Raw genomic sequence first — 25,776 nt, 5'->3', positions numbered from 1 at the left:
CCATCTAGTCCCTCTACTACGCGCGCGCGCGTGTGTGTGTGTGTGTGTGTGTGTGTGTGTGTGTTGTGTGCATGTGTTACGCTGAGTTTAATTAGGGTTGTCTGCGTGAGCATAGGTAAGGGGTATTTACCAGAGCACATGAAACTTACCCGTGGCCACACTACTGAGGGAAATATTTCCCCCACGCCCCAGTAACCCTTAACTGTCTCTAACTCCTAAGAAGGGGAAGACAGCCTCATGCCCTCCTACACCATCAGGATGGATTTTTAAAAATTTATTTATGAGACAGAGAGAGGCACACACACACACACACACACAGAGAATGGGCATGCCAGGGGCTCCAGCCTCTGCAAATGAACTCCAGACCTATGCCTCACTTTTTTGCATCTGGCTTATATGGGTACTAGAGACTAGAACCTGTGTCCTTAGGCTTCACAGGCAAGTGCCTTAATGGCTAAGCCATCTCTCTCCAATGAACTTTAAGTGAATCAGATATTAACTAATCCCTGACTTTCACTTGGTTTAATTTGGCTGGGCTAAATCCATCACTTTTAGAATAGCTCAAGCCCATGTAAGGTAATAAATATTAAGTGATATGGGATTAGTGAAGGGCAACAAGAGACATTCTGATTAAAAGGAGTGTGGATTGTCTCCTCTTCCTTTTTTAAAATTTTATTTTATTTAACTTGAAGAGAGAGGTAGAGAGAGAGAGGGAGTGAGAGAATGGTTGTGCCAGGGCCTTTCAGTCGCTGCAAACGAATGAACTCCAGATGCATGCTCAAGGAAGAACAGTGGAAGAGTGATGATGAAAGACACCCAAAATTTCCTTCTGGCCATCACAGGCATACACACATCACCACAGGTGAGAACATGGGATGCTGCATGGTCACATACATGTATACACTTTATTACACATACATGTCAGCAAAAATAATTGAGTCCAGAGACACAAGAAAATACATGAAGGGATTTAACATATTAAAGGTAGCATTTGAAATCAGTAGGGAAAAGATAAATGTTGTTGGACAAGGATTGTGAATGATTCTTGTTTTATTTTAAATATTTTTATTTATTTACTCAAGAGGAGAAAGAGAAAGTATGGGTGCGCTAGGGCCTCTTGCCATTGCAAAACAAACTCCAGACATGTGATCCACTTTGTTTGTCTTTACATGGCTTTATGTAGGTGCTGGGGAATCAAACCCAAGCCAGCAAGCTTTGCAAGCAAGTGCTTTCAACCACTGAACCACTCCCCCAGTCCCTGTGACTGACTTTTAAAACCCTTAAACCTCATCTCTTATGTCTGTATGCATTCTAAATGGATCAAATACTTAAAAGTATAAAGTACAGCACCTTAAGGTTAACCGATATTATGGGAAAATGTTTATGTATAAATTTGAAATTAGAAAGGCCTTTTACTATAGGACACAAGCCTCAGAAGTCATAAAATTTGAGCCCATGAAAAGCGACATGAAGTAAAGACAATTTAGGTTGCACCAGGATGCCTGGTGATGGGAAACAAGAACCCAGGGCTGGGCCACAGGAAGCAAACCACGTCTTCCCTTCTCACCTACCCTACCTTTATCTTTGCTAGAAAGGGAATCTATGGGATTAGCCACCCTGGACTGTTGAGAATAGTAAATGAGCTGATGTGTGTGAACCCATGGAACCATTGTAAAACCTATAGGTCATTCTGTTGTTACATCATCATCCACCTATCTTATGTATCCACTATAATGATCAGATCCTGGAGGAGGAAGGAGCAAGCCAGGGAATCCATCATGACTTTGCTTAGATTCCTGAAAAAATAAAAGGAAGATATAATTAGTACATAACTGTGTCAAATACCCCACTCTTGTCATTTTTTTTTTATTTTTTTTTTAAATTTTTTATTTATGTATTTATTTGAGAGCGACAGACACAGAGAGAAAGACAGATAGAGGGAGAGAGAGAGAATGGGCGCGCCAGGGCTTCCAGCCTCTGCAAACGAACTCCAGACGCGTGCGCCCCCTTGTCCATCTGGCTAACGTGGGACCTGGGGAACCGAGCCTTGAACCGGGGTTCTTAGGCTTCAGAGGCAAGCGCTTAACCGCTAAGCCATCTCTCCAGCCCCCACTCTTGTCATTTGATGTCAATATTCTTTCTTTAACTCCAAGAAGTTTTTTTTTTTTTTTCTGCCTTTTGGTTTTTCAAGATAAAGTCTTGCTTTAGCCCAGGCTGAGCTGGAATTCACTATGCAGTCTCAGCATGGCCTTGAACACACAGCAACCCTCCTACCTCTGCTTTCCAGGTGTCGTGATTAACAGCGTGCACCACCAAGCTTTAATAAAACAACTGAGTTTCTGGGGGACAAACATTCAAACTATATACTATCCTGCCCTGCCATAGGCCCTAAAGCAATGATGCCACCTGATCATGGACTTAAGCCTCTAAAACTATGAGCCAAAATTTTATCTCTGGTATTTGCCGTATCTCTGGTATTTAGATTGTCTCTGGTATTTGTTATAATGATGGAAAGACGATGTTTCTTTATATCTCTATTTTTTTAAATTTGCTTTAAGTCACTGCTGATTTTTAAAAGAATTTTACTATTTGGTAATAAATAAATTTGTTATTTCATAGTGAAAATAGCATTTATCTTTATTATGCTTACATCCATCACCTGATACTGAGTGTCCAACTTTAAACCTTTTAAACAATATCTCCTCCCTGGAAATCCAAGACTATTCTGACATTACTAAAAGTGGATTTTTTAAGAAAAATGAAATAAATTGTACCTAGTCTGTGCATTACCCACAAAGCTTTTCAAAGCTACTTACTATTTCTTCCAGGATTCAAAAAGACCTGCAATATTTCCTCATTTTCTGTCAATTTCAATTTCACAAAGAAAATTCATAAGTCCCCTCTCTCCCACGATCATCACAAACCAGTTATGTCTGCTCTCAGTTCTGTATTCCTTTTAAATGCTCTTTATCTCTCCCTGTTTGAGGAATATTCTCAAATTCTCAAAGTTAGCATGTGTTTCTCAAAGGCCTTAACAAAGTCTTTATTAAATAGATACCTCCTTTATCAAAAACTCATTCTAGCTAGGCGTGGTGGCGCACGCCTTTAATTCCAACACTTGTGAGGCAGAGGTAGGAGGATCGCTGTGAATTCAAGGCCACCCTGAGACTACATAGTGAAAAACAAAGCAAAACAAAACAAAAACCCAAACACTTCATTCGATTTCTGACCTTGGCATGCAAAGAGGAAGCAGGCACAGCCCCTGTCCTACCAGCCACAGGACAAAAAACCCCTGCATGTGGAAAGGGCAGGAGAAGGGCAGTGGACCAAGGACTTTGCGTGGGGCTGAGGATGGTGCTAAAGGGAAATGGCCCTTGAATTCACCAGTGCAAGCAGGAGCAAACAAGGCAACCCAACCTTCCTTGGACAAAAGGAATATACTGAAGGTATATATTTTTTTTCTTTCCTCAAGTTTTTGTTTTGTTTTGCCTGAATGCTTGTTGCACTGAAAAAACAATGATCTCCTACCTAGGACTAAAGTTCTATGAAGCTTTAAGCACTGTTTATGGGCACCATTTCTGTGTAAGTACATATAAGAAAAGGAATTTGTCTTATAGTCATCTCAGTGTCTTTAAGGAAAGGTGGAGGGACAGCTAATCAAAATCTAAGAGGATGTTAATAAAACATATGTAATCCTACTTTTTTGGACAATGGGACACTCAGGAGCTGTAGATTGTTGCTAGAAAACTTTCAGTGCCAGGGATGGGATATCTTCCAGTGAGTTGTTGGCCAGGGAGATCCCTGATGCCCCCAAAACATTATAGGCCATTGCCGAGGCCCTTGGCTTCCCACCAGGAATAGTTGGTAAAGACCCTATTGCTGAAGACTCCATATACTTGGGCTGCAAGGTCACTGAGAAATCTTGCTGTAACTGAGCTGATAACCTCCTCCATGTAGACCAGCTGACAGAAAGCTGGAAGAAGCCATTCTGCATGCAGTTCAATGGGAGAAAGAAAAATCACCAGTGAAGATACTCATCAGCTGACACTGCAAGCCTTATAATTGGCCAGCCAGGACAAATGAGCCAATGGGTGCAATAGTGGCACGTCTGTTATGGAGGAAACCAACTGCCCTCTAATTATACTGGAGGACCGCTCCATGGGAAGGAAATACATCCCTGATACTGAAAACTTAAAACAGGGGTAGTCATAAGCCCTAGGGGTATAATGTCTGCTGTTGTCTGGCCAAATGCACATACTATGCTTATCAAACTGCCCAGGAAGCACTTCTGTTAATGTTCACACCCTCATATTAATGCTACTCTCACTTTTGGTTGAGAATCTTCTCTTTTCACATGGCAGTGACCTTGGGACGACTCAGAAGGTATCATGGTGATGGAAAGAAAGGACCACAGTGCTCAGTACTGCAATATCTACATCACACCTTCCAAGGCTCAGGGTCTAATGCAGGAGAGGTGGCAGAAAGAATGTAAGAGTCAAAGGAAGGGCAGTACTCCATACAACATGCCCCCTCCAGACACAAAATAGCCTGTATATCCATGGCTTCACAGTGCCTGATACTACCTGCATAAGACCATCATAAGAGGAGGAAAAGATCAAGACATCAAAAGTAAAAGAGAGGGCTGGAGAGATGGCTTAGTGGTTAAGCGCTTGCCTGTGAAGCCTAAGGACCCCGGTTCGAGGCTCAGTTCCCCAGGTCCCACATTAGCCAGATGCACAAGGGGGCACACGCGTCTAGAGTTCGTTTGCAGAGGCTGGAAGCCCTGGCACACCCATTCTCTCTCTCTCCCTCTATCTGTCTTTCTCTCTGTGTCTGTCGCTCTCAAATAAATAAATAAAAAAATTAAAAAAAAAAGTAAAAGAGAGACTGATTGAAATGGGGAGGGGGTATGATGTAGAGTGTAGTTTCAAAGGGGTAAGTGGGGGGAGGGAGGGTATCACCATGGGGTATTTTTTATAATCATGGAAATTGTTAATAAAAAAAATTTAAAAAAACGTGAGACCATAAAATGGCTAGACTTTTAAAGACTAAAACATAGGGAAAATGTCTTAATAAAGTGTCAATAAAGCATAAAACTAGATGTCATAACATTCCAGCAGATAGAGTTAAAATGCTTGTCTGAATTACTCTACCTCAGGCTGGAGAACAATTAAAAACATGGAGATGAATCCCATTTTCAGCCCTTAAACACACACACACACACACACACACACACACACACACACACACACACTGAGTTATGGTTAGTGCCTGGGAGCATTGCTCAGTGGTTAAAGGCACTTACTTGAAAAGCTTGTTAGCCCTGGTTCCTCAGTACCCACATGAAGCCAGATGCACAAAGTGGCCTATGTGTTTCTAGCTTGTTTACAGTGGCAAGAGACCCTGGTGCACCCATTTTCATTCTCTCTCTCTCTCTCTCTCTTTCTCTCTCTCTCTCTCACACACACACACACCCACACTCATAAGTGAATATATTTTTTTTAAAACACTGAGTCTGATGTAAGGTATATCAGGATGCTAAGAGTGAACACATCTTAGAATGTACTAGAAATTGCATTATCTCCATGTCCACTGAAAATATACACATGATTCATAAGCTTCCTCATTTCTCACACTTAAAAATAGGATTTTATTTCCTTTCTTCATTCCAGCATTCCACCTGACTCAATCATGAATCTATCCACATGGATTCTAGACCCTTCAGAAACTCTCCAGAAATCATACTAATGAAAGACACATGACTCTCCTGTGTCCCTAGAGACTGAATTCATGTCACACAGCAACACAGGGGAAAATCATGAGAGGTGATTCATGTGGGAACACTAGGAAACATGACAAAAGGGAAATAATTATTTTCTACCTAAAGTAGCTTCAAGTAGAAAACTACAATTCCTTAATTGCATTCGTGACATATAAACAAAAACAAGGAAGTTCTCTTTCCATAATCACAGAAGCTCCTCATCTGGGTATAAAAGGGGACATGCAGCAAGGAGACTTCACAACTTAAAACTCACTCACCTGGAAACCCACCCACACCATCCTCAGACACCATGGTCAACTCCTGTTGTGGCTCCGTCTGCTCTGAGCAAAGCTGTGGCCAGGAGGCCTGCTGCCAGCCCAGCTGCATGCAGACCACCTGCTGCAGGACCACCTGCTGCCGCCCCAGCTGCTGCGTGTCCAGCTGCTGCAGGCCCCAGAGCTGCATCTCCAGCTGCTGCAGACCCCAGTGCTGCATCTCCAGCTGCTGCAGGCCCCAGAGCTGCATCTCCAGCTGCTGCAGACCCCAGTGCTGCATCTCCAGCTGCTGCAGACCCCAGTGCTGCATCTCCAGCTGCTGCAGGCCCCAGAGCTGCCAATCTGTGTGCTGCCAGCCCACCTGCTGCCGCCCCTCCTGCTGCCGCCCCAGCTGCTGCATCTCCAGCTGCTGCCAGCCCTCCTGTGGTGGCTCCAGCTGCTGCCGCCCCTGCTGCTGCCGCCCCTGCTGCTGCCGCCCCTGCTGCTGCCGCCCCTGCTGCTGCCTGCGTCCAGTGTGCGGCCAGGTCTCCTGCCACACCACTTGCTACCGCCCAACCTGCGTCATCTCCACCTGCCCCCGCCCCATGTGCTGCGCCGTCCCTTGCCCTTGCTGCTGAAGACCCTGCTCTGAACCCACCCACTTCCCTTCCCGTCGCTTGTCACTGAAGGAGACTTTGGGCACCTCCTAGCCACTCTAAGGGAGGTCATTCCCACCATGTGTCCATACACAGATCTTGGGAAAACTTCCCATGTTGACATTGTCCCTGTGTCAACCCATAGTGTGAAATTACGCATGAAGAAATTAATTGAGGGCGCAGGTCCTCTTGACCAAACTGGGAAATATCTGTAGTGCCTGTGGAGGCAAGATCACACCCTCAGATCTGACAGTCTCATGGCGCAATCTTGTATTTCCTTTCACAATGGCCTCCCCATACCTTGTTGTTGTTGTTGCTTCTAAATAAATCTCACTTTCTTGGCATAAAGTTTGATTTTCTTGTGTGTTTCTTTATAAGGTTTGTCCTCAGTCACTGGGAAATTATATGCAAACCATAATTGAATCCAAGTTTCCTATTCCTGTTCTCAAGACTCCAAAATAGTGAATTAACATTAAAAAAAAAGTTGTTTCCAAAAGCAATAAGGAGGGTTTTTTTTTCATTTTTTGGTTTGTTTTGTTGTTTTCTCCAAGATAGGGTGTCACTCCAGCCCAGGCGGACCTGGAACTCACTCTGTAGTCTCAGGGTGGCCTCAGACTCATGATGATCCTCTACACTGCCTGCTGAATGCTGGGATTAAAGCGTGCACCACCATGCCAGCTTAAATATTCTTGAAAGTAGATCTTGCCCTAAAACTCCACGATTACTTGCTTCATTCTTCCATTTCTCTTTCTCTCCCCTCACTTCTTTCCTTCCTTCTCTGCCTCACTCCCGCCTCCATCTCTTGTTCCTCCTTTGTCTCTTTTCTCCCATTCTTCAGAAGCTCAAGTGTCCCTCTTCGGCTTTGTTCTCTTCTCGTGTTATTTAATTTGTCATACTCTCGACCATCCTGAATTTCATCTCCATCTGTTGCCAGCAACATAATTATCTTTGGGGAGTCAATCAACTTCCTGAGAAGTTGAATGATGACTGTACGTGTAAAAATCACAAGTTTTAATATTTTCTAGTGGTGGTGACTTATCTGAGAGGATTATTTAACTGGAATCACCTTGTCATAAATTATTTTATGGGAAATATGGAGAGCCATAAGAAAGTAGCATAGTAGGCCAGTTTGACTCTTAAACTCAGAATACTCCCAGATTCCTATGAGCTCAGTCCTAGGATAAAAGACCAAAGTAAATTTCTGATCAATTTGTGTTGGGAATGCTACCTAGGAAGCTCTGCTAAATGCACATTCTGAGAGTTGTGGAGCTAGTATTTAGCACAACAATATTGGATCATGAGTATCTTTGACTTTCATCAGTTCTATTATGGGAACAACGTTTTAAACTGCCTGGTGAAAGCAGTTTTCTAATTCGCTGACAGCACAGAGCTGCTGACCAGAGGTGACAGATGAGAGCTGGCTGAGCCTTCACATGACCTCAGCTTGTAAAATAGTGCTTCAAGGCCAGGTGCAGTGGTGCATGCCTTTAATCCCAGCACTCAGGAGGCACAGGTAGGAGTTTTGCTGTGAGTTCAAGGCCACCCTGAGACTACAGAGTGAATTCCAGGTCAGCCTGGGCTAGAGTGACACCCTACCTTAAAAACAAAAAAACAAAAACAACAAAAAAATAGTGTTTCAAGCCATATGATTATAAATGGCTTCCTAATCATAGGAACAAAAGCTGGGGCCAGAGAGATGGAGCCACAGGTAAAAGTGCTTGCTTGCAACACCTGCAGGCCCTGGTTCCAATCCCCAGTACCTACATAAAGCCAGATGCACAAAATGGTGCATAGATCTGGAGTAAGGTCCTAATGGCTCATACATTCTCTCTCTCTCTCTTTTTCTCCCTCTCTCTTTCATACATACATGCATACATACATATATATCTTTTTTAAAAGGACAAAGGCTTGGGAACAAGTCTCTATGATTTAAACTGTGGGACACTCCAACATTTATAATTTGCATAAAACAGCAACACAAATCAGAAGACCAGCAAAGATCAGTCAAAGAAGAACAATGATGAGACTACAAGGTACGAAATTCAAATAAACGAGAAAGTGGCAACTTAGGAAATGAAAGGGCTGAATTTCCCCTTCCAGTTGTGACAAAGTATCAGAGATCAGATAAAATAGCTTAGTAAGGAATGGTAAATGGATAAAATGAACAGGACCGTTTTTTATAGGCAGTTGGAAGTGAACTACGTGGCCAGGGATTTGAAGGACTATGGGTTTAGAGGAAAACTAAATCTTTAAAAAATTATTTTTATTTATTTATTTATTTATGTATGTATGTATGTATGTATGTATGTATGTATTCACTCCTTCATTCATTCATTTACTTATTTGAGAGAGAGAAAAAGAAATAAAAGAATGGAAATGACAGGGCCTCCAGCCACTGCAAATGAAATGCAGACATTTGTGCTACTTTGTGCATCTGGTTTTATGTGGGTACTGTGGGGTCCAGCCTGGGTCCTTGGGCTTTGCAGGCAAGCACTTTAACCATTAAGCCATCTCTCCAGACCAAAAAAAAAACCCCACAAAATCTTTTAAGATGGAAACTAAAATCATCTGAAGCCTGTGTAATTTATATATATATTATCCAGCACTAAAATTCTAGAGATGAGATGTAGACCATGGGGTCCATACTCAGTGGTAAGCACTACTTACTATATTGTGCGCTTGAAGCTTCCTAAGAAACAGCTGTGAAATGTTTTCAGCACAGACACAAAGGTGGCTCCGTGAAGTGGTGGGTATATATGTTGGTTAGTTTGACTGCTGAGGTCATTTACTGAATGACACTTAATACGCACCATTTTATGAATAAAGCCAAGGGGAAAATATCAACTTATGAAAAACACTAAGCCTTAACTGTAACTAAACTGACAGGAGATAGACGATGAAAACATGCCTTCAAAATGCTAAGAGAAAGCTGTCAATCTAGTATATTCCCAGGGAAACAAAATGGCGTTGGAAAGAAATGCCATGTTAATAGACATGGCCATCACCACGAAGGGTAATTTTTATGTCATGCTTCTTCACAATGGTCATTTTCCCTAAGCCATTTCTTTATTGTAATTTCTATATTTTTGCATTTTAAATACAGTTTTACAGTCCCCTTGGGAATCCAGGATCTTAGTTCTTGGGGTTATTTTTCCTTTTCCTGTGTTCTGTGCTACTACTGCCGGGCTGGTTTCTTGGGTATTTTGTATGCAGCTTCTCAGAGGTTGGTTTGCCCTTGTGCTTAATGCTCTCCTATTTTGAGGTATTTTTGTGTGAATTATTTCTGTAGGTGATCTCATTGCTGGACACTCATCATTTAACACCAGACAGTTTCAAACCTCAGGGTTCCCTTCTCCTGTGTATGATGTAAACTAGGGAGTCTGGAGCCATTGTGTGGATTACTTAACGGGAGGAATGACTGACTTAAAATTCTTCAGAGAAAATTAAGATGTTCTTGTTTCTATCTTCATAAGCTGGTATTTTAAGAATACAAACTTTACAGAGGGGTCGAATTACCCTGACTTGCAGTCATCTGAGTTCTCATTTTTTGTATCTAGATGAGGTTTATTTTGTTTGATGGGCATGATGGGCAAGTTCTGTTGTCTACATGATCAGTTTAGGAATCCACAGACATTCCTCTTGGTTAGACCTCTGAGTTTGCTTCCAGGAAGAGGGAAGTCCTTCCCTCAGAGTAGGTGGGTGGGGGGAGTTTTATGTAAGAAAGCCCTGGGAGAAAAGAGCCCCTTCCTCCTGTGTGGCTGGGTGCTGCTGGTGGTGAATGCTTTGGCTCGCACATGCATCTCTGCTGTTTGGCTATCCAAGATTCCTCAGGCTCCCAGCCTGGACTGAAGATGAATGGCTCTCCAGGAAGCCTACAAACCTTTGGTGATGGATTGGGACTGCTGAGGCATCCAGCCCCATAGACTGAGCAGCTACTGGATTCCTTAACTCTCAAGCCTGCAGACTGCTATTGTTGGGCTGCAGTAAACTAATCCAATACATTCTCTTTTTAATATACTTGGTTCCATTGGTTCTGATCTTCTAGAGAACCCTGACTAATACAATGGGTTATAGTCCATTACCTCTTTCTTTCTTTGGTGTTGAAGTTGTCCCAGATTTCATGAAGTAGTCAGGAGAGCTCACCCAATGGGCATCCATGGCTCTCAGACAGGATCATCTTCCTCATTGCCCACAGGGAGCTACCTCAAAAAGATGAGCTATCGAGTCCACTCTCCACTATCAAGCTCCCACCAATCATGGGCTACAAGAAGGCCTACACCTATTACATTATCTCTAAAATAATAATGGCTATTCCATCTATCTGGTGCTGACTTCACTCTGCATTGGGGAATTTGCTTCTCTTTTTCATATGGTCACAGATCCTGATGAGACAATCAGCCCCTTGCACCTCACCAGGGCCCCAGCAGAAACCATAGGGTAATTGGGGAAATGAGCAAGAGTGCTGCTTTCTTGGTGAACCTGGTACCAGCACAAGGGTGAAGGAGAGACATAGAGAACACTCAACTCCTACCAGAGATCCAGAGACACAGAGGCTCTCAAGACCTCAACACTGAAGTAGACCTAAAACGAACCCAACATGGCTCAGGGAAATTTGCAAGAGGGAATGGAAAGATTGTTGGAGCCACATGTCAGGACATTATGCACAGAGACATTGCCTCTTGCCCATAACTGATGGCTAACCCCACAATGCATGACCCACATTCCCCAGTGAGGAGGGTCCCCTGGGAGGGGGGCAGGAAGGAGGCTAACGATGGTACCAACATGACTGTATACACACTGTGTACATAACTAAGCAGCATCACGAGTGAGATGCAGACAGAATGAGACCTAATCCAGGCCAAATGTCCTAAGAGACGGAGTAGACAACCAAGGAAAACACAGAAGGCAATTCTGTGGGAAAGATGCTGTACAATAATCCTGATGCATAAGGAAAAGGAAATCTTAAGGTTTTTTTATCATAAGATATTTTAAAAGGAAAGTCAATGAACCAACTCAATGTTAAATAATCCCTTGTCTATGTAGGGCGCTGGTGGGGCGGGGGGCGAATAAGATAAACTCACTCCCGTTTTGATATCAGAACCTCAGACACTATGCTCAACTCCTGCTGTGGCTCCCTCTGCTCTGGGCAGGGCTGTGTCCAGAAGACCTGCTGCCAGCCCAGCTGCATGCAGACCGCGTGCTGCATCTCCAGCGGCTGCCGCCCCTGCTGCTGCCCGTGTCCAGCCTGTGGCAGGGTTTCCGGCCATACCACTTGCTACCACCCAACCTGTTCTGTCTCCATCTGCCCCCGCCCCATGTGCTACGCCACCCTTTGCTGTTGAGCACCCTGCCCTGGCCCTGTTTCGAACCCTCCCCAGAACTTCGGATCGTGTGTGAAGAACATTGGAACACAATGAGTGGGGTGTTATTACTGAACTGAGTTGAGCGCCCTGAGGATCCAGGTCAGGCTGTCTGGACCAGGGGTTTCCCTCAAGAACACTAACATAGCAACAAATTTTACCCAACCAACAACCATTCTCCTGACTTCCTCTCTCTAGGACGTTGCAGTAACAAATTTTTGTATAGAAGGAAACTTACATTTCTTGGCATTTAAAGTCCACTGTAACTATTACTCCTTTAAAATAAATAGTGCCTGTGGTTCTTAGACAAATGTATTTGACCTGTGCCTGCATGGCACACCATAAGGTTTCCTTATATTTTGAGCCCCATTAGTCACTGTGTAACTTTTTTCCCAGGTGTCTTGCTAAAACATGAGCAAATTTCCTTACACTATGAATCCATCTTAGGAAAAGAAAAGTAAATGTTTAGGGAACTCCATCTTGCGAATACATTTAAAACAAAACCCACTACAATAACGCTTCATGACTTATACACACAGCCTGTATGTTCAGAATTCGGACTTGTTTTCGGTGTTAAAGGTGTTCCCAAGCAGCAAGTACACACTGACTCTGCCTCTATGTGGAGCAGAGCTTCAGAATGAAGCCAAAATATATTGACACATTTGTGTGAAAATGCCATCATCAAACACTACTAAAAATTATAGCAGGCATTTTTTTTTAATTTTTATTAACATTTTCCATGATTATAAAATATATCCCATGGTAATTCCCTCCCTCCCCACCCCCACACATTCCCATTTGAAATTCCATTCTCCATCATATTACCTCCCCATTACAATCATTGTAATTACATATATACAATATCAACCTATTAAGTATCCTCCTCCCTTCCTTTCCCTTCCCTTTATGTCTCCTTTTTACCTTAGTGACCTATGCTACTGAGTATTTTCATTCTCACGCAGAAGCCCAATCATCTGTAGCTAGGATCCACATATGAGGGAGAAAAATGTGGCGCTTGGCTTTCTGGGCCTGGGTTACCTCACTTAGTATAATACTTTCCAGGTCCATCCATTTTTCTGCAAATTTCATAACTTCATTTTTCTTTACTGCTGAGTAGAACTCCATTGTATAAATGTGCCACATCTTCATTATCCACTCATCTGTTGAGGGACATCTAGGCTGCTTCCATTTCCCAGCTATTATAAATTGAGCAGCAATAAACATGGTTGAGCACGTACTTCTAAGGAAATGAGATGAGTCCTTTGGATATATGCCTAGGAGTGCTATAGCTGGGTCATATGGTAGATCAATCTTTAGCTGTTTTAGGAACCTCCACACTGATTTCCACAATGGCTGGACCAGATTGCATTCCCACCAGTGCTACGTCCACGGCGACCTTGCCTGTGTAGCAAGCAGAGATGCTTCTGCACTGGAAGAGAGCTGAGGACAGAGGGCCAGCACTCCTCGGAGGGATGCCCCCGGTGACCCCTTGGCAGTCAGTTACTGTAATGGTTCCTGCTGCCCATGAAGTCACGACGACCTGATTACTGGTGCCAATGAGCTGTTTTCTGCGCTCTGTTTCTTTCCTGCTCCCTTCTAGTTGTTTGTCAAAGAACAGCTAGTTTCTACGCTACGCTTACTATTAATCATGCACACAATCAAAGTAACAATTTGAGTATTGAATGTGCCCCTCCTATGATTAGGGCAATGGAGGAAATGTATAACTCTACTAGGAATAAAAAATTAACTCTAAAACAGTTTTTAGATGGTGTAGAGTAGAAACAGCTTATGATGTTTTAGAACAATACTGATCCTGAGAAAGTGAAAGTAGAAATGTTAATCGGTAATGTTCATTAAAAGCATGACAATTCTACAGATAAGGAGTTGTAAAACTTAGGCATTCCCACCAGGAAACTTCCTGGGGGGTATGTTCAGTACTTGATCAAGGGCTGATAGTAGACTCCCAGAGCTGGGAACTACCTAGATCCACTCCCCTATGAGGGAGGATATGATAAATTCGGTAATAGATGAATAAATTATAAAGGAAAAAGGAGGCTATGGCATTCTCTTCCATTTATGAAATGCTTAGCAAAGACACGTAAGCCTTGGTGCTTATACTCTAGACAAGTAAGAAAAGAATTCCTGGAAAACATTAAACCAGCCTTAAAATATTGGTGGTCTTTTGGATAGAAACACTTTTATAATAAATATGAGGATTATATAAATAATCTAATAAGTGAAAAGAGATGGCTCTGCTCGGTTTATAAAAAATAAATAACCTATTGTTCACCTTACATCCCTTACCCCAAGCTTCTATTCATGTAAAGCTATGGTCAATGATGCAAGGCGTCCTTCTTAAAAAATGGGGTACATTCCTGCCTGATAAATATTACATGTATGCTTACAATAGAACAATACTTAAGATTGTTTAGATTAATGATTTCTGAGATCACTTGTTGGCTTGCTAAGTTTCCCTGTTCAATCTGTATAAAACCTTCATGAAACCTTCAGTAAATTGCAGCAGCATATTCAACTTAGAGTGTGTCTGTCTGTCATTTCCTCGCCGAATACCGAGTTCTCCTTGAGCCTTCGCCCTTGTTCTCCCTCGGTCCTGATCTCCCCGAGAGTCAGTCCGCGGCACACCAGCAGTGTAGAAGGGTTCCTTTTTTTCCACATCCCCGCCAACATTTATGATCATTTGTTTTCATGATGGTGGCCAATCTGACAGGAGTGAGATGGAATCTCAATGTAGTTTTAATCTGCATTTCCCTGATGACTAGTGACATAGAACATTTTTTTAGATGCTTATATGCCATTCGTATTTCTTCTTTTGAGAACTCTCTATTTAGCTCCATAGCCCATTTTTTTTGATTGGCTTGTTTGATTCCTTATTATTTAACTTTTTGAGTTAGGCATTTTCCAATATTGGGCTCAAATATACTTTAGGGCAAAAGGAGAATAGGACTTAAAATCCAAATACGTTCAGAGGGCAGGCACATAACCTGGAAGAGAAGACAGATCCTGCTCACACCTCAGGTCAGGGCTAGAGAGATTGCTCAGTGGTTAAGTCCGCTTCCTGCCCAAGCATGAGGACTTGAGGGGCCCGAGAGATCACATCTGCAGAGCCCACATTAAGCAGCTGAGCGTCCCCACCTGCGTCTTTATCCTGGTTCTGTGCAGGGAAGCAAACAGGGAATTCCCGGTGCCTGAAAAAGAAAAACAATAAAACAGCAAGCTATGAGATCAGTAGGAAACTGTGGCTCAAACAAGGACTTGGTGAAGAGTGATGGAGACAGACACACATTCAGCTCTAGCCATGGTAGATGAGCGCACGGGTGCACACTCGTGGCCAAACCTCCCCCACCTCACAAAACAACAAACGTGTGTTGTTGGGAACTGTGCACAACTGCAGGCTGCAAGACCCCATCGGGAAGTTCTGCGACCCTCCTGGCAAATGTCTCCACGTCCTTTTCCATGGATATGTGAGTCCACTGAGAAATGAATCTGCTTCCACCCATCCTATCAAACGCCGCTCTCTGCACTCACTCTTCAGAAAGCAGTTAGTGAGCTCTGACCACATAGACTGTATTATACGCACCAAGGCAACAGCAGGAACTAATGTGCACAAGACTGCACTTATGGGATTTATATTCCAGTGGAGTTGTTCAACCAACAACTGCTCAAGCGTTCCTTCTAAAATATTTGCCCAGACAGCTGGGGAAACAGCGCAGTTGGTAAAGTGTTTGCCACGCAAGTATGACCGGAGTTCCATCCCCAGAACCCACACAACAGTGCCAGGAATAGTTGGGCATGGTGGCTCAGGCCTTTAATCCCACTTGGGAGGCAGAGGTAGGAGGAGTACCATGAGTTCAAGGCCAACCTGAGACTACATAGTAAATCCCAGGTCAGCCTGAGCTAGAGTGAGACCCTACCTCAAAATAAATAAATAAGTTCCAGGCATGATGGCAAACAGCCTTGGTCTCAGCGGTGGAGAAACAGAGACTAGCTAACCTCTTTCAAGCCAATGAGAGATCCTGTCTTTAAGAAAGGTGGGCAGGGCTGGAGAGATGGCTTAGCACTTAAGACGTTTGCCTGCAAAGCCAAAGGACCTTGGTTTGATTCCCCAGGACCTACCGAAACCAGATGCACAAGGGGGAGCATGTGTCTGGAGTTCGTTTGCAATGGCGAGAGGCCCTGGAGTGCCCATGCTCTCTCTCCCTCTCTCTGCCTCTTTCTCTCGCTCTCTATCAAAATAAATAAATAAAAAGAACAAAGTTTAAAATATATACATTAAAGAAAGGCGGGCAGTGTTCCTGAGGAAGTACACCGCATGTTGCCCACTTGCTTTCACATGCACACACACACACACACACACACACACACACACAAACACACAAACACACAGCATTACTAGGTTTTGGAGGTTGATGCCAAATGTAAGCTCTACTTTACCGATTTCTTAGTTTTATTTTTTCAAATTGAGATTAATTTTTCTTCATGTATTCTTTTCATGTATACTTATTTGTAAGGGGAGAAATAGAGAGGGAGAATAGGCATCCCAGGGCCTCTTGCCACTACAAGACACATGCTGTGGTGGTTTGAGTCAGGTGTCCCTCATAAACTTAGGTGTTGTGAATGCTAGGTTCCCAGCTGATGGAGATTTGGGAATTAATGCCTCCTGGAGGAAGTGTATTGTTGGGCACAGGCCTATGGGTATTATAGCCAGTTTCCCCATGCCAGTATTTGGCACATTCTCCTGTTGCTATTGTCCACCTTATGTTGGCCAGCGGGTGATGTCCACCCTCTGCTCATGCCATCATTTTCCCCTGCCATCATGGAGCTTCCTCTCAAGTCTGTAAGCCAAAATAAAACTGTTTTTCCCACAAGCTTCTCTTGGCTGGATGAATTCTACTAGCAATGCGAACCTGACTGCAACACATGCATACTTTATGCATCTGGTTTATGTCAGTGTTAGGGAATATAACTCAGGCCAGCGGACTTTACAAACAGGTGCCTTCAACCCCTGAGCCATTTTTTAGCCCATTTTTTTCTCCACATGTTCTATATTTAATTAAATGAAGCATTGGTTTGTCTCCATCTTATTCTTGTGAGAGATACAGGGAAGGAGAGAGAGAGACAGAGAGAGAGAGAATTGGCATACCAGGACCTCCAGCCACTGCAATCAAATTCCAGATGTTTGTGCCACCTTGCACGGATGTGTATGCGACCACACACACTTGTGTCACCCTGTGTATCAGACTTACGTGGGACCTTGAGGGTCAAACATGGGTCCTTAGGCAAGCATCTTCACCACTGAGCCATCTCTCCAGCCTTCCATCTTCTTGCACTCCTGTACTTGGGTTTCTGAAGTTTTGCTCTGTGGTTATATTTTTGTGTAGCATCTGCCATCATTGACCCTGTTTTGTCTCCTGAAAGACTGCTGGGATAAACCCAGCTTGTTTAGTTTTCACCCAAAGCAAATGACCGATACTTTACCTCTATTCTGTTCCTCATCCATGGGCCACACTTCTTTCTCCCTTTCCAAACCAGAAGGTGCTGGAGGGTCCCGAGGATTGGAAGGCAGGGTATGTCATTATTAAAACGTGTCATCTGGGGGACATATTCCTTGATAGGCATCAAAGGAACTCCAGAGTGCAATGGAATTTGTATGAATAAAGGACAAACAAAAATATCATATACAAACATAATATTTTTATGTGTGTGTGTGTGCATGTGGCCTGTGTGTTTGTGTGTAAATGTGGGTGCCTGCAGGCCACAATGTGCACGTGGAGGTCAGAGGCCACCCTCAGCTGTCAGTCCTCACACTCCCTCTTGTTCGAGCCAGGATCTCTTGTTTGCTGTTGTTTACACCAGGCTGTCTGGCCCATGAGTTTCTGGGGATTTTCCTGTTCTCGTCTCTTATCTCCATCTCTGATTTTACATGGGTCCTGGGCATCCAAACCCAGGTCTTTACACCTGCATGACAATTTCTTTTGCCTCCGAGCCATCTTTCAAGCCTCAGAATATTATTTTTTTATAGTAAAATCCTGGAATACCCCAAATAGCTCTCAGTTGAGGACTGGCTAAATAAGATATTACTAAGTTCACAAAATTGAGTATTTGGTGGTTGGCATGGAATGAGGAATGTCTGAGTCCATCACTATGCGATAGCTAATATATGACTTCTTATTGATTAATAAGTAAATGAAAGCAAGCGTGCATAGTACAAGAATATTTAACTAAGCCAGGAGTGGTGGCTCATGCCTTTAATCCCAGCAATTGGGAAGCTGAGATAGGGAGATTGCCATGAGTTTGAGGCTCCCCAGAGACTACATAGTAAATTCTAGGTCAGCCTGGGCTAGAGCAACACCCTGCCTCTAACAAAAGAAAAAAAAAGAATATTCATCTAAAAACCATAGGAGAAGAAATACGTAAATAGAAACTTGTATTCAAATTATAATGGGAAGGAAAGTCTTCCATTTACAAAATGATAACAGCTTAAGGCAATGAATCCACTAATGACTGAGTTAATCATGTCCAACATACACATGAGTCATGTGTCACACTGCACTTCATGAATATGTATAAATATTACATGCCAATGAGAGGAGAAAGAATGTACATCGGGAAGAAAAACAAGCATGAGTTCCTGGGATTTGTTTCGTTTTGTGGAATTTATTTTGGAGCCAAAAATGCTTAACATAACTGCGAAACAATTAAACTTCAAAAGCAGTTCCTAGAGCTATGAAGAGCAAACATGAGAGGTGCACTTCATGCCAAGCACGGTGATGTGGGATAAATGCCCATGTCAGGTGGTGTCAGGGGTCAGTCAGATGAGCATTTTTGTGTTACAGTTGGATGGATTCAGGGAGGGTGTTTCCCAAGTGCCATGATGAGCAAAAGGAGCAGTTGAGGTGTCAACAACATATTATACCAAAGAAAACCTGGAGGAAGGGAGGCAGGGCTGGCGCCCAAACAAGAATTTGCTGAGAAGAGTTTGAAGAAGGAACATTCTTTCTTGGATTTCTTGAAAATTTTATATAGATATACTATGTATTTTGATTATATTTATCCCTTACTACTTTCTCTTGACCTCTTCCCACTTCCACTGAATCCTCTTTTCTTCCCAACTAATATCACTCCTAATAAAGAAGAAATATTCTAAGGAGATGAGATGGGGCAATCAAAAGAATAAAATTAATATTCGTTCTGCTTTGTAGACAATTACAGGCCATAACAACTTCAACTCATAGTTGCAAAAGCTCATGGAGAATGAATACTATGTTGATTCCTTGAAGAGAAAAGTTCCAACAATAATTGCAAGACATACAACAGAAGATCTAGCAGGTGGTCAGCCCTCACAAACAAGAATGGTCTCTGTGATCTCATTTTTTCAATGGGAAGCACATGGAATTTAAACATAAACTCCTTGGTTTGGATCCTGACTTTATAATGCTTTTAAATGTGCACTAGAATTTCCTCTGTAACGTGTTCCTTATCCTGGAAGAATGCCTTGAACCCATACTTATTGAAAGAATATAAGAGAAGGATGTTTTAAATAACATTTTTAATAGAATATGAGGACTGGTGAATCAAACCCAGGGCAGTAGGCTTTGCAGGCAAGCACCTTAAGCACTGAGCCATCTCTCCAGGCCCCTCATAAACATCTTTTTGTTTGCTTTTTCAACGTTGGGTCTTCACTATTAGGTCAGGCTGACCTGGAACTCACTCTGTAGTTCCAGGCTGGCTTCAAACTCACAGTGATCCTCCTAGTTCTGCCTCCCAAGTGCTGGGATTAAAGTCATATGCCAAAATGGGTCTTTTCTATTGAAAATAAAAACTGGCTTCAGGCGAATTACTCTAGTAGAATGTTTACAGTGAGCTATGAGGTCAGTCTTCCTGGATGGACCTCTAAATGGAAGTAACTTGTGCGAGGCAGAAGTAGAAACATGACTGTGCTGTCGCATGGCTTAACAAGACTCAGTGAATCATAACAATATAGGAAAAGAACCGATACTTTTCCTACGTGCTGGACTATTTCACCTTGTAAATTCAATAATACAGTAATAGTATTAATTGATTTCCCAGCAGGAAAAACAACAAGGAAAGGGTGCTAGTCATGGTAACAATAGCTACTGAGCACAGTATAAAAGAGGACACTGACATGGGAACTTTCACATTCAAGAAAACTTACTCTTCTGGAAACCCACCCAGAACCTCCAACCTCAGACACCATGTGCAACTCCTGTTGTGGCTCCGTCTGCTCTGAGCAGGGCTGTGGCCAGGAGGCCTGCTGCCAGCCCAGCTGCATGCAGACCACCTGCTGCAGGACCACCTGCTGCCGCCCCAGCTGCTGCGTGTCCAGCTGCTGCAGGCCCCAGAGCTGCGTGTCCAGCTGCTGCAGGCCCCAGAGCTGCATCTCCAGCTGCTGCAGACCCCAGTGCTGCATCTCCAGCTGCTGCAGGCCCCAGTGCTGCATCTCCAGCTGCTGCAGACCCCAGTGCTGCATCTCCAGCTGCTGCAGGCCCCAGAGCTGCATCTCCAGCTGCTGCAGACCCCAGTGCTGCATCTCCAGCTGCTGCAGGCCCCAGAGCTGCCAATCTGTGTGCTGCCAGCCCACCTGCTGCCGCCCCTCCTGCTGCCGCCCCAGCTGCTGCATCTCCAGCTGCTGCCAGCCCTCCTGTGGTGGCTCCAGCTGCTGCCGCCCCTGCTGCTGCCGCCCCTGCTGCTGCCTGCGGCCAGTGTGCGGCCAGGTCTCCTGCCACACCACTTGCTACCGCCCAACCTGCGTCATCTCCACCTGCCCCCGCCCCATGTGCTGCGCCGTCCCTTGCCCTTGCTGCTGAAGAACTTTCCATGGACCCAGGGCATCCGACACCTCCGTCCCTATAGCTGATCATCAGAAAACACCCAGTGAGACTGATGTTGAGATGTGCTTGGGATTTTATGGAGCCCAGCCGTAGCTCTCTGAGCACATTCTGGCCTCCACCCACATCCTCTATGTAAAGCTTTTTCATATCCACGTTCAAATTTCTCATCCTATACCAACTATTGTATTAGCCTTACCAAGTCTCCTACAGTCCTCTTTTTTAACTTTTTGGAACCAGCTTGTCAAGCTCAAAAGGTCACCAGCTGATTTCCATACTTCTACCTTGTGGGTTTTGTAGTCTCTTTCTTAATTGTCCAGTAAAGGTTGTCTTTCATAATTCTTAATCCCCCAATTTTCTCTATCTCTGGGTCAAAATAAACCACTACTTTGTCATATAGAAAATTGAGTGTGATTTTTCTCTTTTTTAAGACTTTCTACTTGACTTGCCCACACTTTGGAGACATGGCCGGGATATGTCAGTACTAGAGTAGAGACAGCCTCATGTGCACAGCCTGGCTCTCACTAACACTCCCCTTCATAAAACACTGACAGGATTCATAGAGAAAAAATCAGAAAATTCATTTTAGAAATGTGGAAAACAATGTTCTATTCAACCATATCTTTTGATATCATGCATGTGTGAAAGCATTTTATGGTAAGCACACGTAGAGTGGAATTGGCTGTGTGTCGCTGGGGCAAAAAATTAATGCTAATGGTGGTAAGTATGAAATCATAGAACAAATGTGAGAGCCAGCGGTTTCATAACAATATGTGAGCTCTCCCTTGCACTCTGAGAACACCGAGGATGAATCACAGGATGCCGTAAAGTAACCAAGCATCATACGTGGGTGTTCTTCTAGTCTGGATCATTCTACCATGCCAGAAGGAAAGGACAAGACCCTGAGATATGGACTGGGAGTGCCTGGGTTGTATAATTAAAGACTGTGAACCTCCAAGTTTCCCTGAGTCCTTTGGGCTGGTAGAAGTAGCCAATCTTCCTTGTTGAAGGCTCATATCATCCCTCTTTTTAAAGACAATACAGAAGCCTCCATCTTGAAAGGCAACAGAGTCCCCCTCACAATCTCCTTCCATTGCTCCTCTTTGCCACACACTATAACAAGAGTAATGACACGCTGTACCCACAGAGGGGCTGAACCTCCTAATGGAAAGCTAACATATGGCATTCCGGACTCAAGACCTACTTCATAGGTGAGGTTTGCTTCTCCATCAGAAAACATGTGTTGACCAGTTCTCTTTCCTTGAGATGTAATGTCTGTTGAGAATTGTCAGTGGGAACAATAATTTTATGAGACTGTGATATTGCAATTCTATTATTCCTTGTCCATTGATTGCCTGGGATAAGCCCATAGAAAAATATCCCCTCATGGGGCTGGACAGATGGCTCAGCAGTTAAAGGCACTTGCTTACAAAGCCCAAAGACTATGGTTCAATTCCCTAGTACCCACATAAAGCCAGCTGCAGAAAGTAGTACATGCATTTGGTGTTCCTTTGCAGTGGCAAGAGACCCTGACATGCCCTAACTCCCTTTCTGTGTTTCTGATTATTTCTCTCTCTTTTTCTCTCTCTTACTCAAATAAATAAATAAAATATTAAATAAAATAAAGCCGGGCATGTGGCGCACACCTTTAATCCCAGCACTCAGGAGGCAGAGGTAGGAGGATTGCTGTAAATTCGAGGCCACCCTGAGACTACATAGTGAATTCCAGGTCAGCCTGGACTAGAGTGAGACCATATCTTGAAAAACCAAGAAAAAAAAATAATAATAATAACAATAATCCCTTCATTCATGTGTGAAATGGTATTTCAGGAAATACAAAAACAAATGGCTTATTTTCTTCCTTTATTTACCAGCTTGCATCATCCAAAAATGAACTTAGAGGGTTTTTTCTTTCTGTTTTCGAATTTCTATCAACATGAGCTTATGCTCCTGTGAATATAATTGAGGGTGAATAATTAGAATTTCAGTTGAATCTCCATTGAGGCTCAAATAAGCAACTTCAAATTGGCTTCTGTGCTAGTTATGCTAGTTACGATGTCAAATGCCTGACAAGAAGCGATTTAAGAGAAGAAGAGTTTATTTTGCTTACTGTGAACAGGAATATATTCCACCCTAGCATAGCGACAGGAGCAGGAGGCCATGTGGTCACACTGCATCTGTACTAGAGAAGCAGAGTGGTGAATGCTCAGGCTCGACTCCTGCTTCCTCTTTGTCATGTAGTCTCAAAGCAGCTGCCCACCGTTAGGGCGGACCTGCCCACCTCAACTCATATAATCTGGGAAATCCCTCACAGAGATTGTTTCTGTAGTGATTCCAGATCCAAATAAACTTAACAATATCAACCATCCTAGCTTCTGACTCCTTTTGATCAGATTCTAGTAAATTCTGAAGGTTTTCTGGTTTGTTTGTTGCTGTTGATTTTACCAAAACAAATTAGTCTACACTAATATATTTCCTTGCCAGACAGAATAAGTTGTTTCTTCAAGAGCCACCCATTCTTTTTAGTGAAAAATGATATTTTAATCCACATGCTGAAATGCAAGACTGTGCACTGCTACATAGAGAATTTTTTTTCCTCATCTCATATTTTTTAGTGCCTACAGATAGAAAATACCTATTTAGGAGAATTTTTATAATAAATTTATAGAGAGAACTACAGGGTTTTTCCTTCTTCATACATGTCTTAGTCAGAAATCTCATTTCTCTCATGTCAAAAGCAACATACTTTCCTCTGACTACTTGATTTCTTTATTCCATAATGTTTGTGCAACAATCTTGGAATAAAATTGCCAATACTAGCAACAGTACTGCTGAAAAAAAAAAAAAAATCCTAAGATTATCTCTCTGTTTTGTGAAAATACTTTCCAGTCTTGAGAGTTATTTTCTCTGAAGTCATGATTGGATCTATAGTGATGTCTTATTGTTGTTTTAATGATGTTAAGTCTTATCTTTTTATTTTATTTTTATTATTTTAAATGAGAGAGAGAGAGAGAGAGAAAGAATTGGCGCACCACTACCTCCAGCCACTGTAATTGAACTCCAGAAGCATGCACCATCTTTTGCATGTGCGACCTTGTACACTTGCTTGTACACACCTTGTGTGTCTGGCTTATGTGGGATCTGGAGAGTTGAACATGGGTCCTTAGACTTTTCAGGCAAGTGCCCTAACCACTCAGCAATCCCTCCAGACCAATTTTATTTATTTATTTATTTATTGTAGTGTCTCCTGCCACTACAAATAAATTCTAGACACATGTGTCACTTTGTGCACCTGACTTTATGTGGGTCCTGGGGACTTGAACCTCAGGCTGGCAGATTTTGCAAGCAAGCACCTTTAACAGCTGAGCCAACACCCTAAACCCTGATTTTGAAATTGTAATTTTGCTTTATAACTATATACAATTTATTGAAAGTCAAAGCTCTAAAGACTGGTGTATTCAAAGAAATATAGTTTCTGTGGTAGAAAAGAAACTAAAAGTTGAGCTGATTCCCTGAGTTACTGTAAGAGTTAATTGCTGAGGAACTAAACTTACCTTTGTCAGCAGATGGAAAATAATCCCAAGGAGGGAACTGTCTAAAAAGGGCCCAGAGGAAAAGACAGTTTAGTCTAAAACAAAGTAATATGGAATTCATTATTAGGGTTTCCTGACTACAGAAACGATTGATATGCAAATTGCCATGTCTTGTTTGTTCACTTACCCCTCCCCTTGGCTATGGAAACTATAACTGGAAATAAACGTCAGCTTGGGCCAGAGCTACTTTGGAGGGCGACCTCCACCTCTCCCCTCCCCCGTCATAAACTGCTCTACTTTCGCTTAATCTGGCGTTGGAGTGATCTTTCCAGCGAATTTCTACAACACTTCCATCTCTGTTGCTTCACCCTATTCCTACCGCGTGTTGACGCACAAGGGCAGGGGGAGACAGCTCGGTCAGCAGTGCTTGCTTTACAAGCATGAGGACATGAGTTCAATCTCCAGAACCCAAGTTCTTGAAAAAGGCCACATGTGCTGGCACAAACTTGCAATTCTAGTACCAGGGAGGCAGAGGCAGCTAGACCCTTAGGGCTCAGTGGCCAACCATTCTGGTCTAATTGGAAAGCACCAGGCCAATTGTTGCCTGGAACTTTTTCCCTGAGGAGCTACAAGCACATGTCTATTCACCCTATGTAGGGCTTCAGACGGTTTTGGTGAACCAATGAGTTTATTGGGTTTACTTACGAAAGCTTGGTGGAGTTACTCGCAGGAACATGGATGTCCCAAAGGCAACTACGTCTTGGAAAAGCCCACGCCAGCATAGGTGACAGTTCATGGCAGCTCATTTTAGAAGCTCACTGCACAGCTCTGTTGAAATCTCCTGACCTGCCGGCCGCTGCTTACTGCTTCTGTAACCTTGGGGTGGGGGCTGTGACGTTTGATGTTTCAGCTGGCCCAGACTGCTGACCTCCTGAACTCTCTCCGAGAAGGAATGTTTCAATTCAGTGTTTCAGTTTGGAGGCAGTTGACACACACCACCAATGAAAGGCCCCGTCTCAAAATAGATGTGGTCTGTGTTCCTGAGGGACACATCCACATTGTCCTCCACGTACACGTGCACGTGCACACGCGTGTGCACATGCGTAGCATGCTCTACACATGAACGCACTCACAGTTAAAATCAGCGTCCCACCCAACCACATCCTTGTCATCTGAATATTCTTTCTTTTCTTTTCTAGCCATTTAAATTATTTATAGTGTGTTTTGTTCTCAATAAATCACACATTCACTCACCTACTCTTTCACTCAGGACTAGGGGCCATATTCATCAATATGAGTGAGACATTTTAGGCTTTATATCAGAAACAGGCGATTAAAAAAAATA

General features: G+C 43.2%; 2 protein-coding genes across 3 annotated transcripts; both read left to right on the top strand.

Annotated features, from left to right (window-relative positions):
• The first annotated feature begins 6,071 nt into the window (after window positions 1-6,071).
• LOC105943827 (keratin-associated protein 4-6-like) lies at window positions 6,072-12,013 on the top strand. 2 transcript variants are annotated; one of them, XM_045159313.1, is made up of 2 exons: window positions 6,072-6,548; window positions 11,834-12,013. In XM_045159313.1, the coding sequence occupies exons 1-2, from the start codon at window positions 6,072-6,074 to the stop codon at window positions 12,011-12,013; spliced, it is 657 nt and encodes a 218-aa protein (XP_045015248.1). The 2 variants fall into 2 exon arrangements, with proteins under 2 accessions (XP_045015248.1, XP_045015249.1); XM_045159314.1 differs by lacking the exon at window positions 11,834-12,013 and having other exon boundaries at window positions 6,072-6,653.
• Window positions 12,014-20,265: 8,252 nt separating this feature from the next.
• LOC123463349 (keratin-associated protein 4-6-like) lies at window positions 20,266-20,877 on the top strand. The gene has a single exon (XM_045158104.1). The coding sequence runs from the start codon at window positions 20,266-20,268 to the stop codon at window positions 20,875-20,877; it is 612 nt and encodes a 203-aa protein (XP_045014039.1).
• Window positions 20,878-25,776: the final 4,899 nt, after the last annotated feature.

Source organism: Jaculus jaculus, chromosome 9 (genome assembly GCF_020740685.1).
Source record: "Jaculus jaculus isolate mJacJac1 chromosome 9, mJacJac1.mat.Y.cur, whole genome shotgun sequence".
Lineage (NCBI taxonomy): Eukaryota > Metazoa > Chordata > Mammalia > Rodentia > Dipodidae > Jaculus > Jaculus jaculus.
The sequence above is the reverse complement of the archived record's forward strand: the minus strand, read 5'-3'. Positions and strand labels throughout refer to the sequence as shown.

Excerpts from the sequence above, each read along its gene's own strand:
- LOC105943827 (XM_045159313.1), top strand. The coding sequence starts at position 6,072 with ATGGTCAACTCCTGTTGTGGCTCCGTCTGCTCTGAGCAAAGCTGTGGC. Across the intron at positions 6,549-11,833 it reads CCTGCTGCTGCCTGCGTCCA|AAGACCTGCTGCCAGCCCAG; the intron begins GTGTGCGGCCAG and ends GGCTGTGTCCAG.
- LOC123463349 (XM_045158104.1), top strand. The coding sequence starts at position 20,266 with ATGTGCAACTCCTGTTGTGGCTCCGTCTGCTCTGAGCAGGGCTGTGGC.